The sequence below is a fragment of the Lynx canadensis genome, chromosome C1 (assembly GCF_007474595.2).
Source record: "Lynx canadensis isolate LIC74 chromosome C1, mLynCan4.pri.v2, whole genome shotgun sequence".
NCBI lineage: Eukaryota > Metazoa > Chordata > Mammalia > Carnivora > Felidae > Lynx > Lynx canadensis.
Window position 1 is genome coordinate 190,625,907 of NC_044310.1, and position 20,527 is coordinate 190,646,433.

Genomic DNA, 20,527 nt, shown 5'->3' on the forward strand with positions numbered 1-20,527 from the left:
GGGCATGGGGTTTTGCACGGTCATCTATTGCCATTTTACAGATGATGTATATGGGACTTAAAGAGATTGACTTGTGTGAGGGATCATGGGTACTAAGTGGCAGAGCCAGGATTTGAACTCAGGTACATTCAACTGTGATGCCTTTCTGTTTCAACAGAGGCTTATTAATTTCCCAGTCTTAACTCTAAAAAACGGAAGGCTCACTCTTCTCTCCTTTTTAAGTTCTATCTTTCGTTCAGGACCTACTCAAGTCTTGCCTGTTCCAGCTCTTTCTCAGAATACCTAAAGCAGTTATCACTGGTATCACTATGTTTAGCTCAGAATTGCACACACTTTTGGGTATCCACAGAGAATTTTTTTTTCCACTCTAATCAAACTCCAGGCCTCTTCAAGGCGATACCTTTTACTTCTTTAGCACCCATCTCACTGCTTAGAACGTGCAGGTGCTGAGCGAATCCAAGATGAATGGTGTGGATGGACGGTGTCAGAGCAATCTGGGGGCAGTCTCAGAAACCCACTGATCTCAATGATTCATTTCGCTGAACTTCACTAAGTAGGCTGGTCCCCCCCCCCTTTTTTTTACATCAGAAGTTTGAACAGATGAATAAAAGTGCAAACAAATAATTAACGGATAAATGAATAAGAGGGTAAACAAATGGTTTGGGTAGCAAAAATAGAATAGGGGTAAAGATGTTTTAGGAGGGTGTCTACCCTATAGCAGCACCCCACACTCACATTCACTTGGTACCCAAACTAGTTTTGTTCACTTGAAAGTGTTTGGGGGAGGTTCATAGAAATGAACAGATTTAAGGAAAGAGTCAAACTCAGGAAATGTTGACGGCCAAGGGCTTTAATTTCATTACATAGAAAAGAGTGAAAGCAGTTGCTTAAAACTCAAAGAAAAGGACTATGTGCTTTATTTCCTAATTGGAGGAATCTATGAATAAATTAGGCAATCACTTGACATAATTGATTTAGATCATGTGAATTCACTTGCACTGCTAGAGAGGGTTAATTAGATCAGATTGTTTGTGGCCCTTTTTAGTCTTCTATCACTGACATTCTTTTCCCTTTGTGTTCCATTTTATCTTCCTTTTGTTGGTTTTTAATTTTATCTCAAGGAATATATATCATTTATATTATCTAATTCTAAGTTATTCCTTTTGTTTATAGAATTCGAAAAAGTTGAAGATAAATATTTTTATAACAAATCTGGGTGCTTATTAATCTCATTTTCATTTTCCATAAATCTCTTTGCAGAGGAATAAGTATAGTATGTGCATAAGCCTAGTGCCATGGGAATTATATTCAAAACATGCTTGAACTGCTTGCTTTTACCTGCAGCAACATGAAATTGAATTACATTATTATAGAGCAATTTGATTGCATGTGAGTTGTGACAAATATTGTGTAAGCTGAATATTCAGAGATTTTGCTCACCTTGGGTCACACAGTATGAGTCATCATGGCAAATATCCTATAGTGATTCCACAAAATCCTGAATCAAAGAACACGACTCAAAATAAATTGAAAATATTCTCCATAGTTTAAATATGTGGTACAGACTCATCCATCACAACTTCATAATTTATGCACATTTTTATCCACAAAGCAATTTTCGTATTTAGGTTTAATCAAAGAATTTATCAATACAAGTGCAATCTACTGTAGCCTAGTATGCTAAGACAAATGACGAACTTTAAAATGCCCTATATTCATGTAACCTGATTTGTACAATGTCCAAACATAGCTACTTGATATTGATGTATAAGTTAACTCTTAACTAGCCCCTTAAATATATAAATTGCATTCCTTTGTAAAAAGTACTTACAGTGCTTATTCATGACCAAACCATATTTTAGAGATGTTATTATATTGAAAATTAGGTCACAAGGTCATTAAGAGCACGCATTTCTAAAGTCAGCTCAATCTAATCATCCACCCCACTGGAAAAACTGAAAATATGCTTCATCATTAATGGATTGGGAATATCTGTAAAAGAATGTGATCATCTTAAACAGGTGTTCAATGTATCATTATCATGTACTTTTCTAAGTATGTTTTAGAAGTTTCATTGTGAAGATAAAGTGCTGGTATATAAGAAAAGTATGTAAGCCTATTTGAGTGAAAGGAGAAAATATTTTTTCTTAAGTTGGAGAACACATTAGCTATAGATAATGCAGGTAAAACTAAGAAATGTTCCTAAGAGTTCACTTTGGATTACATTGTTCCTCTTTAAATCCACATCCTGAAGTGTTAATTAATTTAGAAACTCCACATTCTTGAAATAGGATTAAGAGACACCACTTTAATAAGCACTCCCTATTATCCACATGTTCTTTGTTGTTCATGAGAATAAAGGAATAACTATAAAATACTTGACAAAGAATTAACGTCTTTAATATATGAAGAGCTCTAAATAGTTACTAGAAAATATTCCAGTACAAAATTGGGAAAGTATCTGCTCAGACAGTTCACACACAAAAAAATTTAGTTGCCTAAGGTGTATGAAATATATTCAACCTCACAAGTAAATAAGAAAATTGAGGTATTGGCAAACATTGGCAGATGCTGAAATATACATGTCTCAGTATCACAGTACATGTTTGTTGGATATTTAAATTTATGCTACTTACCTGCAAGGCAGTGTAGTAATTGTATAAGGCACCACCATAAGGAATATTAGCACTATTTTTATCTTTTATCCAGTAATTCCATTTGGAAGAATTATCCCACGAGAGAGAAAGAAAGAGAGAGAGAGAGAGAGAGAGAGAGAGAGAGAGAGAGAGAGAGAAAGAAAAAGAAAGAAAGAAAGAAAGAAAGAAAGAAAGAAAGAAAGAAAGAAAGATTTAATCAAGATTTAAGTTTAAGGATTTTTCACTATAGTGAACTTAATTTCCCAGCAATTAGAGAGTTTGTGAAATTATAGGCTATTGAACTAATAGATGTAATAGACCATTATGCAACCAATAAAAATCTTGAGACTATTTAATGAATGAAAAATGTCAATGATAAAACATCAGCTGAGAAGACTATAGAGATATGTTAGTGTTAACATTGTTTTTTTTCTTTAGTGGTAGTTGCAAGGATAATTTTTATCTTTATACATTCCTGTACTTTTTAAATCTTCTAACAGAAATACATATTACATTTACAACTAGAATAAAATCAATTGGAAGCAGTAAAATAATTTTAAAGTAGAATTAAAAAAAAACAGGTAATCCTGTCCATGGTAGAAAGAGATGGTGATATTTAACTCTGAAAAGGAAAAGGAATGTAGGGTTTTATTGGCTGATTTCTTATCATTGAGGACTATCACTTAGAAGATAAGTTAAGAATATTCATGGGAAAAATGATATGTATACTAACAGATTTCAGGTACAGAAAGTTACTCTTTACCAGTTGAAATGGTATTAAACAGGAGCACATTCCACTGCAATGGAATACCAACAGTGGTATAATAAACAGGAGTTTATTGGTCATATATGACATGAAATCTGAGTGGGGCCAGTTCAGTGACTGACTGGAACCATCAAAGACCTATGTTCCTTTCTTTTTGCATTCTTGATTTTCTGGCTCTTGTCCTTGTATCTGTAATGTTACCACCCAGTGCTGTGTCTTCAACAATCATACCCATGTTCCAGGCAAAAAGAAAAAAAAAAGAGGGGGAAGGGCAGAGGGTAATAGCACATTCCAACGTTTTTCCCTTTATGTCAGGAAATCCGACATTGTGTAAAGAGTGCTGCCCAGCAAACTTCCAGTTTTATTTCTTTGGCCAGGAGAATGAAGTGGTTGGTGACACTGGGTCATCCAGCGAATAATGTCTGCCATTTCTCCCCTGTAAGGTGGAGAGCTTCTGGTCACTGCTAGTAGACAGAAGTGCAGAGAGCCTCCTATGAGTTGGGCAGAATTTCTTAGTTCTTTTAGATCTTAATCTTTATTTATTTTTTTTTAAAATTTTTTTTTTCAGCGTTTATTTTTATTTTTGGGACAGAGAGAGACAGAGCATGAACGGGGGAGGGGCAGAGAGAGAGGGAGACACAGAATCGGAAACAGGCTCCAGGCTCTGAGCCATCAGCCCAGAGCCCGACGCGGGGCTCAAACTCACGGACCGCGAGATCGTGACCTGGCTGAAGTCGGACGCTTAACCGACTGCGCCACCCAGGCGCCCCATATTATTTTTTTAAAATAATCTCTACACCCAGCATGGAGCTCAAGCTTACAGCCCCGAGATTAAGAGTCGTAGGTCTTCATCTTTAGAGACTATTATTCCAGTCCTACTTTGATAGAAATGTATAATCCATAGAAAAGCAGTAAGAGAGCAGTGACCTGATTCCCTACCCATGGTCAAGCTCAAGCTTGACTAGTTATATTTAGGTTGGAGCATAGGGCAAGGAGTCAAAGGTGTTTGGGACAATGATGATGCCATTTCAAAGTGGAGAATTTAGTGAAGGCACAACATGTAGGAGGGAGATGCCCAGGGGGAACAACAACAAAAGAGTTTTTTTTTTTCTTCTTAATGACCTAAATCAGTAGTTTTAAGTTTATATTTTCACATTCCGAGTTACTGAAACAATTTCTCTGGTTGAAGCAGGAAAGGATTTTTTTCCTCTGTTAGTTGCTATAGGCACAGGGCCTAGAACCTAGATTTACCGGAACCTACCAAAGTATCCAAGACATGAAAAAAACTATTGGCTCTGAGGTATGAAAATAAAGCCAGAAATTTGAGATTAATAAATGTTTGAATAATCCTTGAAATATAACCCTATGCCAATTTTGCTAATTGTTACATTCACAATTCAAAAAAAATATCATTACATTTGAAAACAGTTATTTGGGGATGTTTTTCCAATTCACAAGAATTTCTCAGTATTCACAAGGATTGCTGAAAAATCAGTCAATATCTATTAAATGAGTAATTCATACCCCAATAATTTTAAATCCATTTTTCCAAATCTCTTTTAAATTTTTACAGCAAGAAAGTTTATTTAATATAAGAATTGGGGTAGGGGGATGAGGGAAAGGTGGTAGGATGGGATTATGCACTGCAGTTACAGCCCAGTACTTTTCCTTTTTCCCCTTCCTTCATCAGCAGTCTCTGAGGCTTGCAAAGAAACCCCTGGCCTAAGGAAAAGAGTTTGAAAAATTGCTGCCTGTGAAGTCACTTTGGACTCTGGGTCTCTCCACTTTCTCTTTTTCCTATTAATGTTTTCTGTTAGCTCAACCTTGTTCAAGATTCTTAATATACCTCAACAGCTTCCCAAAAGATAGTGGATATTTAATATGTATGTGTAATCATCTGTTCTGCAAAAAAGGAGCCTGATTTAAATGAGCTCATCGAATAGATCGGTATAAAATACCAGATCAGTTCACTAGAGTGTGTGCGGACCTTGTGCATCCCATTTAAGTGAATGGTTGTGTTCTCTGAGTTGAAGAGACAGCACATAAACCTCCAAAGTTAATATCCTCTAATAAACAATGAATCTGGATGACAACTTTTCAAAGTCTATTACATACTAGTAGCCCTGGTTTTGCACAGTTTGCATATTAAACAGATGCTAGTCAATTCTGGGCAGAAATATAGACGGTATTATATACTTCAATTCATGCCAGAAGAGAAATCTTTTGATAGCACTTATTGTAGCCAAGAACAGAAGCAGCTATACAATCCCCAGCCAGAAACCAGGTGCCAAAATTAATACATGCAGGAGTGAAATGGGTTGCTGTCTTAGCGTAAAGCCCATAAGCTCTAGGAAAAAAGCACATATAAATCCTGAGTAGCTCGGGTTACTAGATTTTGAGGGTTCTAGTTTAGTTCCGGGCTGGCCAGTTAACTTTACAAGAAGAAACGATGTTGAGTGATGGGGGTGTATGTTTCTGCACAGCTGCCCCTCCCACAAGCGTGTGCAGAAGTGCCATGAAGAGCGTAGGGATGGTGTTCAGTAACATAAGCCCTGCACATGACTTGGATATAGCAAGCTTACTTGTCAGATGTGTAGGTGACACACAGCTCGGCAGTTTGCTAATGCATTGGATGACAGAATCAGGATTCAAAAAGATCTCAACAGGGAGAACTGATGAGCTGCAATTCAGAAGATTAAATTTAATAGGGATAAATGTAAATTTAAATTCCTGTACTTGGGTTCAAAAAAAAAAAATCACATCTGCCTTACTCCCATCCAGCTCATTTTCCACGCTACAGTCTGGGTGATCTTTTTAAAACACAAATCCGATCATGTCACTTCCTTGCTAAAAAGCCCTTAACAGCATCCCATTGCCTTGAGGTTAAAGATAAAACTCATTAATGTGATTTGGGGTTCCTTCACGACTGACCCCTTTCTTTCTACTTCACCTGGTCTCCCACCCATCTCCCTGTCACACTGAGTGCTCCAGCTCTATGGAAGACCTTTGCATTCTGTGGAACCTGTTTGGGAGCTTTCATGTTGCCTCTTTCCAAACATCATCTTCATGCTTCTCTCTACCTCTTCAGGACTCACCCTAAAGCCCCCAGGAAGACCCAATCCATGAATGAGGGTTAGTCTCAACTTCTGAGGTTGCCTAATCATCTTCCTTTAATTCAAAAAATATTTACTGAGTGCCTACTATGTACCAGGCACTGTTCTAGACCCTGGGGACAAAATGGTGAACAAAACAAAGCCCATGTTCACATAGAGCTTACGTTCTAGTGGAGAAGATGTCAGGTAGTCATGAGTACTTTGCCGAAAACTAAAGCAGAATGAGGAAGTAGCAACAGAGAGCAAGAGTTGGAAGCCCTGCCTTAGGTGAGGTGGCCAGAAGGACCTCTCTGATGATGTGATGAATATGGAGATGTGAATGAAGGAGAGCAGTAACCTATATGGCTATCTGGTAGAATGGCATGACAGTCAGTCAGGGAGAAGAGCATGTCCCGGAGCTCTGAAGAAGGACTTGCTCAGCATGTTTGGGGAACTGCAGAGAGGCCAGAATGGGTGAAGTAGGCTAAGCAAGGGGAGAGCTGTGCACAATAAGGTTGGGAAAGGCCCTGAGACACCAGCCAAGGCAGGGCTTAAAGGCAATCATAAATTTTTAGATTTCCTCCTAAATGTGATTAGAAGCTACTGGGAGGCTTCGTGCATGGGACTGTCATCATAAGATTTTTGTTTTGTTTATTATTTTTAAAGTATTCTACTACCTTCTTTGTGGAAAAATAGATTATAGGGAGTAAGTGCAGAATCTCAAAGATCAGTTAGGGGGTTATTAAATCTGTGCAGGTGAAAGTCGAAGGTAGCTTTGATTGGGAAGATGTGTGAATACCTCTCACTCTATTTGTGATTAGTTGCGTAATAGAAACACTTCTGGTTCCAGGCATAGACTATCTTGTTCGCTTCCACAGCCCCAGTGCCTAGCCTTATGTCTGGCACACCATTGTCTCTCCCTAGACCTTTGTTGGACAAAGACCTGGCTTAACAGCAGTTAATAGAAAAAGCACTTCAGGATCTTAATTGACAGTAAGATCATGTTAGCTGCCAGAAAAGTTAACTCCTGTCTTAAGTTGCATTAAAAAGCTGAGGTTGAGGAGTGTGAGGTGAGAAAGGGAGATGTGAATCCCAGGGCACTCCATGCTGCTTCTCCTATTTCAAGATGTGGCTTGATCCTACACCATTTTTCTTCCCTCTATCTTCTCTTCAGTTATGGCATCCCTCAGTCACAAGACCACACACCTGATTCTGTGCTCCTTTCTGTTGCTTCATTCCTATGTCCAAGCAATAAATTCTCTATGATGTCCCTTAGCTTTGTCTTTTTTTTTTTTACCCTTCCCACTGTTCTGACATCATCGGAACAATAGTCTATACCTCTCCTTGGTAACAATTTCCAGGTGTATGAGGCTGAAAACAACTTAGGACTAACCTGTCTTCTGACAGTATCAACAACCATTTTTGAGAGACATCAGGTACTCTTTTGTGTAGTTTGTTATGAAATTCTACCTTAGCAGATGTGGTGACTAGTGAAATACATACTACTTGGTGGTAAAACCGTTAGCAAAATCTTACCTCTAAGACTCACATAATGGAATTTGTGCTTTGAAATCAGGAAATCTTCAGATTCCAGCTGCCCCACTTGCTAACTTTATGACATAATCCTACTCAGCCTCAGTTCCCTCCTCTGTAAAGTGGAGATAATAATGCCCAACTCACAGAGAATTTGTAAGGATTAATAGGATAGCATGTGTTAAAATGTTTAGCATGATTTTTGACACATGTAAGTTGGTAATATTTGGTTCTTTCCTCCTTATCCCTGTTAAGGATAGAATCACTTTGTGGAAATGTACATTTATAACTAGTGAAATTATAGGTGTGATGTTTTGCTGGTTAATAGTGGATAATCGTGTTTATTATGTTACTCATAGGGTAGCCTCTGCCCCCTTTTTTCTGTGATTTAATCAGCCCCAATTTCTTGATGGTAATAGAAATATCTATCAAGGGTGTAAGAAAAATGAGCATTTTCGTAGTCTGAGTAATAGAAATAATCTATCCCTGGTAGATCCCAAGAAATCACAGAGAACTTTCTTTAAAGGGAACTCACACATGTAGTCTTTTCCCTGTCGTAGAGTTTTTTTTTAAAGATTGCATACAATTGATCTTTGAGAACCTTTGTAATCTGTAATGGCTTATTACGCAAAGATGAATAAAATACTATCTTTCCCTTCATTGAAGTTGCCCACAAATCAACATGATACAGAGTAGAAAGTGGTACATTTGCTTGGAGGAAAAGCCAAAGTATCTTCTGGGGGAGACAGAGATGGAGAAAATATTCTACAAAGAGGAGGTTATCCTGGAGAGCTGGGCCCAGGAGAAGTAAGTGTGTTTATACATGTGATGAATTTCCAACAGGGGTAAAGACAGATGGGAAGAAAGTAGGAACCACTGTATATGACTTCAGTAAAATGTGCATAGAGGAAAAGATAAAGAGAAAGGTAAAGGGTTCAAGCCTTAAATACAGGGCTAAGGAGACTAAATTACTTTCTCGGTAGTTGAATTTAGTGAAAGCTTTGAGGTAGGATAGAAAAATAATGAAGGTGATACTTAGAACAGGTCAAACTGGATGTGGCAAATCAGTATAGTAGACGTGGGGAGATGGAGGTAGGTCAAGAGCAAATTTGAGGCAATGGCCAAAGTTCAGCTATGGAATGGAAAAAGCCTGGGATCCAGTTGTAAGGACTCTTGGAAGGAAGACTTGTGACAGTTGCTCATGATGATAGCATGTGCGCTGGACAGGGGAATAGTCCTGAGTTTAGACGTGGTTTCCTTTCAGTCCACAGCTGCATTCTCTCTTTGGTCGTATATGCCAAAAATTTTTTAATTCATATTTTCAACATTGATCACATGATATCCCCTTGCGGGAGAAAGTAAGAGTAATGAGACGTCCAAAGAATATTGCTGTCAGTCGCTGATCACATTCTCACTTTGGTGTTCTCCCTGTTGTATTTTGGATGACAGTTAATCAAGTTGTCCTAGGGCCATTGTTTCTGTGATTTAGGAAACTGGTTTCAAAAAAAGGACAAAGATGTTTCCATTTTTTTTTTAAATATTGGAACTATTTTGCTACTGGTTCCAGAGAAATTAAGCAATACTATACCATGGAACTTGTTATAAGATTCATGTCTTATTTTTAACATGCATGGAGGAGATGGAGCTTAGAGTCCAGAGAAAGCAAAGTGGTTAGAGTATGCTGAGTACCAGAGAAGAGAGATCTGCACAGGGAGTGAACTCTAGGTATAGTTAGAGCTTCTGTCTTGAGTATTACACAGAGTACTGATCAGATCATTCAGGTGAGGAAATTACCAAGGCTGGGAAGGTAACTCCCCCCAAATATCCAGGAAACAGTACCCAGTGCTCATACAGGACCAAGAAAAGTACCTGTTTCCACCAATAGGATTGAAAAAAAATCTTAAAATCTATAGGACATTGGATAGGGTATGCATAAGGACATTGCCTCTGTAGTATAGCATTATCAGCCTAGAGTGAAGGGTACTCTGATCCTACCTAGAAAATGTTAAAAGCAAATCCCAAAAGGATCAACTCTTTCCAGGTAATTCAACTATATTCCAAAAATATAAAAATATATAAAGGAATATAAAAATAGCAAGAACCCAACATCAAGATAAATTTTACATATCTAGTATCCAATAAAAGATTATCATGTATGCAAAGAACTATCGAAATATGACACATAGTGAAAAAAATCATTAAGACCAGAACTGATGCAGATGTTAGAATTTGCAGACAAGCGCATTTAAAAATTATTTTGACTGTGTTCTATACATTCAAAAACCTGAAGGAGAATTGAACATGTTAAGTAGAGACATGGAAAGTATTTTTTTAAATTACCTGGAAATGAAAACTTTAATGGGTGAGATAAAAATACACTGGATGGAATCAATAGCAGATTCGATATTGCAGAAAACAAGGTAAGTAAATGTGAAGGCATAGTGATAGAACTATACAAGCTAAAAGAGAAAAAAGACACACAGAAATGAACAGTGAACTGTGAACTGACAGACAACTTCAAGATGGCCTAAGGAGCATACAATTGGAGTCCCCAAATTAGAGAAAAATCTATGAATAAATAATAGCCAAACTTTCCCCCAGTTTAATGAAAGCTAGAAATGCAAATCCAAGAATCTCACTGCATTCCTAAGCACAAAAAAATAAGTCTCAAACATTTTGAAAGGACTCGAGTCATACAACATATAATCTGTCACTGCAGCGGAATTAAAATTCAGAAACAGAACTCTGGAAAATCTACAAATATTTGGAAATAACATTTGTCAGTAACACATAGAACAAGAAAGAAAGTAAGAGAAAAATTAGAAAGTATTTGAACTGAATGAAAATGAAAACACTGTATCAAAATCTGTGAAACAAAAACGTTGTGGGATGCCACTAAGGAGATTCATAAAGCTGAACAATATTAGAACAAGGAGAAAGGTCTCAAATCAATGATCTCAGCTTTTACTTAAGAAAATAGAAAAAGACGAGTAAATTCAACCCAAATTAAGCCTAAGAAAGAAAATCATAAAAGAGTAGAAATTAATGAACTGGAAAAAAAAATTTTTGAGAAGATCAGTGAAACCAAAATTTAGTTTTTAAAGAAGGTCAATAAAAATGCCTCATTAACAAAAATGATAAGGATAAAATAAGACATGTGAACATTATCAGGACTGAGAGGGGATATCACTATGGATTCTGCAGATAATAAAAGAATATTACGGCACTATTATGAACAGCAAATTTGACAACTAAGATGAAATGGACAAATCACTTGAGGGAGATAAACTATCAAACTCACACTAGAAGAAATAGTCTAAACAGCCCTATAGCTATTAAAGAAATTGAGTAACAGTTGAATACTTTCCCACAAAGAAAACTTTAGGTCCAGATGACTTTACTGGTGCATTTTACTAAACAATAGTAGGAGGAGATAATATGAATTCTATAGAAACACTTCCAAATAAAGAGAGAGTACTTCCCCAACTCGGTCTATGAAGTTGGCATTACTGTAATACAAAAACCAGAAAAGAGCATTAGAATACAAACAACAACAACAAAAAAAACCCCTTTACCTTGATATCCTTCATGAATTGGTACAAAACTATGTTATAAAATCGAGCAGCTTGAGCCCAACAATATATAAAAAAGAGCAGGATCAAGTGGAATTTATTTCAGGAATGCAGGTTTGGCCTACCATGTGAAATAAATCAATACAAGTCACATATTAAGAGATTAAAACATAAACATGATCACATCAGTAGATACAGAAAAAGTATTTGATGGAATGAAAGATAAAAAATTAAAGAATGTTAATTGGGAACAAACTTGTGGTACAGCTATGAAGAAAGGAGAAAAATGATAAAACACAAAATTTAGGATTGTGCTTACCTTTGAGTAAGGAGGAAAGGGAAGAAGATTGACATGAGCTCCCATGGATTTCAAAGGTAAAATAGTATTCTTAAACCTAGTAGCTGAAACACAGTGTCTGTTTTTTGTTGTCCTTTATATTTTATGCATATATTATAGACAGTTTAATGCAATGTTTAATAAAAGCAACTTTAAATGCTAGTGGGGTTTTTGCTTCTGAAACTGTCATGTAACAGACCTCTATTTACTCTGCTGCTTTGGAAACTCATCACATTCTGTGTATTGAAAAGAGTATCCTCTATACCAAGTATTCCAGGTTTTTTTGGGAATGTAATATTTCCTGTAAACAGAATGAACTGCTCTTTTAAGTGTCATTACCACGTGAAAGAGCCGCAGTGAGATTAGTGCCAGGAAACCAAAAACTAAATACAGAAGCACTAAAACCCCAGTGGTCAATTACATAGAGCTCGTTTATTAGAGAAGGACAATGAGGTATGCCTAGTCTATCAATTATATTTTTTTTCCCCACACTTCACCACTTAAAATATAAGTGAATTTGTATTTGTTCCAAACAGTTTTACCATGTTTTGGGTTTTATCTAGACCAGTCCAAGAATTTGACTCCAGTCACCTTTTCCTACCCTTTGCTTGCCAGGAACATGTCTGCAAATTGCACCACAGGAATTTTACTAGGTTTATGCATGTGTGTGTTTCAACATTCATTTAACCATATATACACCACAATTAAACATATGTCCCAACCATTAGTCTAGAGCCCTGGGATAAAGGGGCCTATTCAAATTGCTGCTTCCTTTACTCTTACATATGCTGCATCCATTCATTCAGCAAGCATTAGTGAGTAAAAGTGCTAAACGTGATTCTAAGCTAACAAGGAAAAACAAGCCATATACCTCCCTTAAGGTGCTCATACTTTAGAGGACAATGGACCCATACACAAATAATTGAGAAATGTATAAATTTTGGTCCCTAACCTCAGCCTGGAGGCCTAAGAAGATGACTTGGAGCAGGTGACATTTAAGTGGAATTTAAAGGATGTTTGCAGAGCAGGAGAATGAATGAATTTTCATTATGATTCGGAAGGAATTTTATGTGCTATTTGTACATTGTATAGATGTATGAAGTTGCACCGCCTGTTCAGATACATACTTCTTCTGTGCCAGAGTTCAGAGAACCTAGCAAAAGCAGTGGGGTGTGAAAGAAAATCAGAATCCATTTGTGACCAACTGCTCCTGCTAGATTTTATGATAAGTTTTTGCCATCCTCTAAGTGGCCCCATACTGAAGGTAGGGAGCATTATCTGCATTTTACAAATGAGTTCAGTAAGCTTGAAAAGACTAAGTAATTAGTCCATAGCCATGCATGTAAGTAGTGTCTCAATCCAGGTCCCTTTGACATTAAAGCATCAGCTTTTCAACTCTTTTCATGCTACTCCCTAGCCATCACTAGTAAAGATGCCCCCGATGCTAAAAGTTGTCAAACAGACCAATTGGTTTGAATATTCAGCCGCCTGAAACCTTTATCTACTTTTCTGAATCTTCATGTCTGTCTAACCTTCTACCATATTCCTAAAGCTTATCCTTCCTTTATTATACTAGTTACTTCATTGTACCATATCAATGTATTATTTATTTGCATCTCCTCATTAGACCCCAGCATTGAGTATCTGACTGTTTTTGGAAAAGACAGGGTTTATTGAATGCATTCAAAACAAATGAATTAGCAAATTTATGAAGGAATGATTTGATTTTTCCAATGTTGTTGATGAGATCACGACAAGAGTGTAAGAACATATGAAAAGTGTTGGACTTTTCCTAACCCTCGACTTAAGATCTTCTAAGATTCGTGAAGAAAGAAAGGGAATTCTAAAGAGATCACTGAAAAGTTGTGAAGATATGAAAAATTGGATAACTGAGGGAGGGGGTCCCTCATTTTTATCCTGAGGCACAGTGGCTGGGGATACCCTATAGTGTTAGAAGAACACTTCAGCTGTTGAGTTCAAATTAGCATATTGTCAGAGAGCACATCCAGAGATGAAAATGGTGCTTTAGAGGAGACTTGCCCAAGAGAGATGGGGAGATAAACATTTGCATCATCATCTTGTGCTAATTCCCTAACCCTCTTTTCAGCAAAAGCCTTGTTTCATTTGTTTGCTTTTGTAGTTTTTATTTGTTTCAAGAAGTGGAAGAATTTTTTCAACACTTAAGAATTCATAGTACTGAAAACTCAGAAGAAAGTCTCCCCAAGGAGAAGCATTATATGCCAAATAGCCATTGACATAAGAAAACACAATAAATTAATGCAGTAATAGTTTATGGTTACTAAGAAGAGAACTTAATTTACAACTTGAAATAGGTTTGTATTTCTCAGAAATTCTGGAAATCAATCAGTGGCACAGAAATTGATCTGTTAAAGAGAAGAAAATTGATTCTTAATATTGGCAACCACATCATTTTTTTTAAGTTTTGAAGGAATAGGTCTTGGAAACAAGTTTATTAACCATCAAGGAATTACTTGATATTTAGTTTCCTAGCAAACTACCCAAAGAGAAGTATTTATGGCCTCATTAGAAGATAGATTTTTATTGCACCAAACATCACCTTCAAAACTGCAATCTCTACTATGTCAACGATATGGAAGTAAAAATTAAATGAAACAGAGTTCTGTGCATGAAAGACATGCACTGAATCATATTTTAGAGTGCTGCTTTGCATCAAAGTAGCTCAGTATGTAGTGGGAATCTGAACACATTTGCGTCTTCCCATTCATGACATAGTGTTGGCATTCTCAAAAAGAGTAACTGTAGCTGATGGCAGTTTTTATCTGAAGAGATTTGTGCATGTTAGCAATACACTGTCTTCTGTCAGCATAAGTAGAGCATATGGGGCCCATTAACTCACCAAATCTGCCACTGTTCTGCAAATTTTTATTAAGCAAGTGCAGTCCCTAATAGTCACTTATGTTATAGAATGTGTATCAAATGCTATCAATAAGCAAGGGGATTGTTTCCCCCAGTGAGAATGCATTTGAAGTGTATGAGAAGGCTTGACAAAAGAATAAAATATTTTAAGTGATCACCGTATTAACATAAATGTATCCTACTGGGAAGCCAATGTATGTATTATAAGCACTTTAATGTTTGTCTCTAATAAGCTCTCAGGGTGCCATCTTTTTCACAGATTTTCTCCCCATATTTTTTTGGTTTATGGTTTCTCTCAATTCTAACAATGATCCTGGTGGAGTCAAAAGACTCTGTGTGTTTATCCACAGTTTGTAAAAAGGTGCCATTAAATGTTGAGCAGTTCTAATTAGCTTCAGAGGGCTACAACCAAGATAACTAGAAACATGGGCCATCAGGTTGCTGTGTTTCTCAAGTAAGTCTTCCTGAACCCGAGGATGCACCAGGGAATTAACCAACATCCAAACCAAAGAGTGTCCTGCTTATGAAGCACTTTACAAGAATTAAATCAGTGTCCATCAGTCTTGAGTTGAAGGCCAGGAAGCATGAGCTCAGTATAGAAATCCCATTATCTAAATAAATTCAGAGAAAAAAAGAGCAAGTCCACAGTGCTCTCTAAGTATTTAATAACAGTTACAATAGAAATGGCCATGAATTTCATCTTCAGAAGGTCCCAACATTTCACTGATGTCGCTTTGATTACTGTAATATCCCTTTAAGTAATCAAGAGCAAGTAGTACCTGTCCTTGGGTAAAACTGAAGGATGAAAAAGGGAATACAATAGGTTCTGGAAACTTAAAAGAAGGAATGAACAAACCAAAGAAAGAAAAAAATCCATCATCAGAACCAGAACAAGAAACTGTGACTCTTGATCCATCAACACTCTCTCACTTGGTGCTTTTGGTGCCTCACCATTTTGGAATGGAAGACCTTTACCACACCCAGCCCACTCATTTTTCAACCTCTTGTAAATAAGGTTGCGTCTGAATATGACACACCTGTCATATTCATACTGCTACCATTCCAATTGCTGTGCTATCCAAATATTATGCAGTGAAATGACTAGACTTAAGCTCCAGCCCCCCAGAGATAACTTTATAGTAGTTCTAAGGTAATGTGAGTTATAAAGGAAGTTGAGTATTAATTATAACACTTGTCATTTAAAAAAAAAGTAGTGGTACTGTGTGCAATTTTACCTCATTTTCTCATTTGCTACTATTATTTAAATCACTTCCCAGCACTAAGCGTGTACATAAAAGATTGTTCCCAATTTAACCTTTTAAATAAAGTGTATTCTATTAATTAAGTCATTACAGTCCCCTCTCTTTTCTATTATGTTTATTCATTTATCTTCTGTCCTAAAGATAGACATCTGTGTCACTGAATATTTTGGAGAAAGACCCCTAATTTTTATGCCTATCACCCATTTGGATTTTCTATACTGTTTTTTGAAATAGTGTTCTAAAGAATTTCAAATTGTCAATTAAAATAATGATAAGTATTCCCACTAAGAATAATAGAGTGTGCAGTCAAAAAGTAAGGAAGTACCATGTTTAACCTAATATGGCTGAGGAATGTGCAATACTTAAGTTGGCATAGATTTAATGGGATAACTTATGTCTATCAAAAAAAGACAAAAGCAAAATAACAAAATCCTATCTTTGTATGAATCCCTTTTTCAGAGTAACTATACATAATAAGGCTATATTGTCTGAGTGCTATATTTCCTTTGCCTTTTTTTACACTACAAGATGAACTAGAGACAGGTAAACTGAGAGATAAGACCTGCTGTAGAGGTGGGATCATCCATGGAGATAACGCTTCGAAGTGCCTGCCTGAAGGCATAGTATTCTCTCAAATATTTTCACCTCTAGTCCTTTATAATCCCAGGTACATGAAATCCTAAATACCACCATCAAATTCACAACTGCTACCACTCTCACAATTTTCATGTATCAAAAGTTTTCATTTATTGAGAAATAAGTACCTTCAACTGTGCTCAGTGTTTTTGTACATTTTTTTTTCATTTAGTCCCACAACTCCTTGTGTAGTGTTTTTATCTAATTTTTTCACACAAGGATAGTAAGGTTGAAAAGAACTTAGTAACTTGCCTGGTAAAGCTGAAATACAACCCACATCTATCTCATTATTAGCTATCATGTTAGACTGCCTTTCTATTTAGGTCCCTGTTAATAATGCTGATGGTAGTCTACATTTATTAAGCAATTACTATATGATCTTCTAAGTACCTTGCATAAATTTACACATACAATCTTCACTTTAAGACTTTGGAGGAAACAGTATTATTTTCATTTTAAATGTTTTTTTTAACATTTATTCATTTTTGAGAGACAGAGCAAGAGCAGGGGAGGGGCAGAGAGAGAGGGACACACAGAATCCAAAGCCGTCTACAGGCTCTTAGCTGTCAGCACAGCCCAACATGGGGCTGGAACTCATGAACCGTGGTATCATGACCTAAGCTGAAGTCATATGCTTAACTGACTGAGCCACCCAGATGCCCCAATATTATCTTCATTTCATATATGATGAGATTGAGGCTCGGGGAGTTATAACAAATTGCATTTGACTAGCAAGTTTCCAAGTCTGGATTTTAACTCTGATGGTATCTCATTTGTGAAATGGGGATGAATATGTTAGCTTGAACCCATTAGAACTTCAAATTTCCAAACATGTTAAAGAAAATTACAGCTAACACTTGTTGATATTTCTCACCACAGAAAGACTTCTATTAATAACATATATTCAAATATAAAGGATACTAGTTTCCTAACATATAAGTGTTTATAAAATGTTTTCTTACATTCATGCTACTCATATTCAAAGAATATAACAAACTCTTCTGTGACTTATCACAAATATAGTAGAATGGCTAAGAGTGCAGTATTTTAGTTCTAGATCTTTCATTTGTGAAGTATGCCTCAGTTTCTTTATCTGTAAAGTACAATAATAAAGGATAATAATAATACCTGTCTTTACAGGTCGCTGTTGGGGTTGAATGAGTTATTAGCTATAAAGTGCATAGGACAGAAGCTACATATTACAAGTGCTCAATTAGTATTAGCCACTAGTAGTATTGTTTTTTAATTATGGTCATTTTCCAATATTTTTATACTGTAGATTCCACTGTAAGTTTTTTTTTTTTTTAACCTGAGAAAGCTAGAATTTGGCACACAATTGGAATCTGAGGAATATGGACGGACATCTCTAACTAGAAATACAAAGAAAAGTCTCAAAGATTTTTAAGAAGTTAATACTACGAAAATTGCAGACATGTAGTGTTGTTATCTAAAAAATAAAGTCATAGCTTAGAAAAGGAGAGCTAGGTGGGAGCAGGAAGATCTACATATGTGACTAGGTTGGTGAAGTATGACTTCATGGTGTAGGCAAAGGGAGGAGACGTGCACTCCTCTGACACCAGTCTAGTGTTAGGAAAAACGTTGTCAGCAAAGTTCACTTCACCTTGCTCAGTCCTTGAACACCAGATTTTTATAGACTAACTTGGTCAATGGCACATAGAAAATAATGAACAACTGTTGCTGAATATTGAAGTGATAACCCATGCAGACGTGCTTAAGGATTAAGACGTTGGCATCTATGTTTTTTAGGGATACTAGGTAATAGCTCTCATATAATGTCATTGTCTGGTGCTAGTCTCAACATCAAACCAGTCTCGTAGAATGAGTTGAGAAATATTCCCTCCTCTGAATTTTCTGAAAGAATTTCTATAGAATTAGTGTGATTTCTTCCTTAAATGTTTGGTAGAATTCATCAGTGAAACCATCTGGGTCTAGAGTTTTTTATATGGGAAAGTTCCAGCTACAAATTCATTAAAAACAAACAAAAAAAACTATAGGGTCTTTCAGCTTATATATTTCTTCCTACATAAGCTTTGGTAATTTGCGTCTTTCAAAAATGTATGCATTTCACCAGAGCTATGTTATCTGGGGTTAATTGTTTTTTCACTACCGAAACATTTTTCTTCATATTCTAACTGATGGCCCTCAATTATGAAGCTTTTTACTCTGGCTATTGGGAATAGATACTATTCCCAGCTCTGTGTGAACTTGCGACACTTTTCCTGTTATACTTTTGGGTGGTTCTTTTCCGGGTCGTGGGTAGTTTCCTCACATGTGTGTAATCATCAGTATTCAACTGGAGACGTGAGGCGATTCTCTGCAGATCTCAGAAAGAGTTCTGTATACTCTCCAGTTCTCTGCCAGCAAACTACACCTACCTTAGCTTCCCTGGACATCCAGCTCGAAGTCCTTAGACTGGGTGCTTACTGAGCTCCGCTGTGTTTCCCTCCCTATACCACACCCTGGAAACTTTCTCCAGAAGATAAGCTAGAACAAGTGTAGATTCACCTCACTTGTTTTCTGTCTCTGCTGCCTAACATCTAAAATCTTAATTGCCATTGTTTCATGTTTTATGTATTTAATTTTTTTTTCAAGAGGGATTGTAAATCTGTTTCCTTTTACTCCATTTTGACCAGATATAGAAGTCCAGTCCTGGAGTATTGTGTGTGTGTGTGTATGTGTGTGTGTGTGTGTGTGTGTGTGTGTGTGTATGTGTATGTGTGTGTGTGTGTATATATATATATATATATATATAGCTATTACACTCAAAGAATTTTATTATATATTGTACATCTCTAGGCCCTTGAGTTTAATTTTTCCATGTGCAGGCATGAAAACCATAGTCCAGTTAAAAGAGCTGAGAGTACTGAAAATTAAAAGAAAGTGAAATTATATTCATAAATGATCTAATGTATATATATATATATATTTCTTCATAGCTGCCTTTGAAATATCTACCAGTAGAAATGAGCTGCCCCAGGTAGTCTGGGGAACACTTTTTTTCCTCAAAATTTTTCCAGTAAAGGACTTAACTTATGAATCTATATCAATTTATTGCTCAAAAAATGGCTGATTTACAAGCAGTCCTGATCCTTGTCTCTTTTATTTCTTCTCAGTGCCAGATGAAAGCAAAGTCCACTCATTGGCTGATCACAAATCGGGTAAGAAACTCCTCATAGCTGACTTTAGATCCTCCTTCCTGGAAATTGCTGGCTGCGTTTGAGTAGCAGTTGGAACTTATTTCCATCCACTCGTCACTGAAAGGCTTGCTAATTAATACATGAGATGTCTCCGACTTCCACAAAGATGAATTATTGCCTGGCTGTGTGTGTAGTGGCATAACGTATGCTGACTCAAAATGTTTGAGAGGAAAGAATAAAGGTTTCCAAAAACTAATAATTTTAAAACCCAAACTCTTAAACCTGTTAGCCAGCTGAACACTTAAAACAACAAACAAATTGTAAGGAAAATCCAAGGAAGTTTGAAACTCTTTCCTGTGATGAGTTGCATGTTACAAAGAGCTCCAGAATAAGAAAAGTGTCATCATTTCTCTGCCCTCAAAAAGGAATAATATTTTTGCTTGTCATCAAAGGGGATCACACCCCAGATGGCTATCTTATCTTTCTTTTGACTGAGGAATGAATGAACCTTCCTTAGAGGTTCTACAGGAAGTCCACAGGGATCCCTAAGGGTCTTCTGGATCTTTCTGTGTTATGTGTGTGATACCTTCATGGCAAAAATCCAAACTTTCCCTTCATTAGCAAGTGGCCTGCTTCT

The 20,527-nt window shown here is 36.6% G+C and overlaps 1 protein-coding gene across 1 annotated transcript in view; it reads left to right on the forward strand.

Moving 5' to 3' along the window:
• PARD3B (par-3 family cell polarity regulator beta) overlaps positions 1 to 20,527 on the forward strand; it is a 1,010,919-nt gene that overhangs the window by 640,837 nt on the left and 349,555 nt on the right. The window contains exon 16 of the mRNA XM_030325489.1: positions 19,867 to 19,911. Coding sequence (XP_030181349.1) covers positions 19,867 to 19,911 — 45 coding nt within the window. The remainder of the gene's footprint in view (positions 1 to 19,866; positions 19,912 to 20,527) is intronic.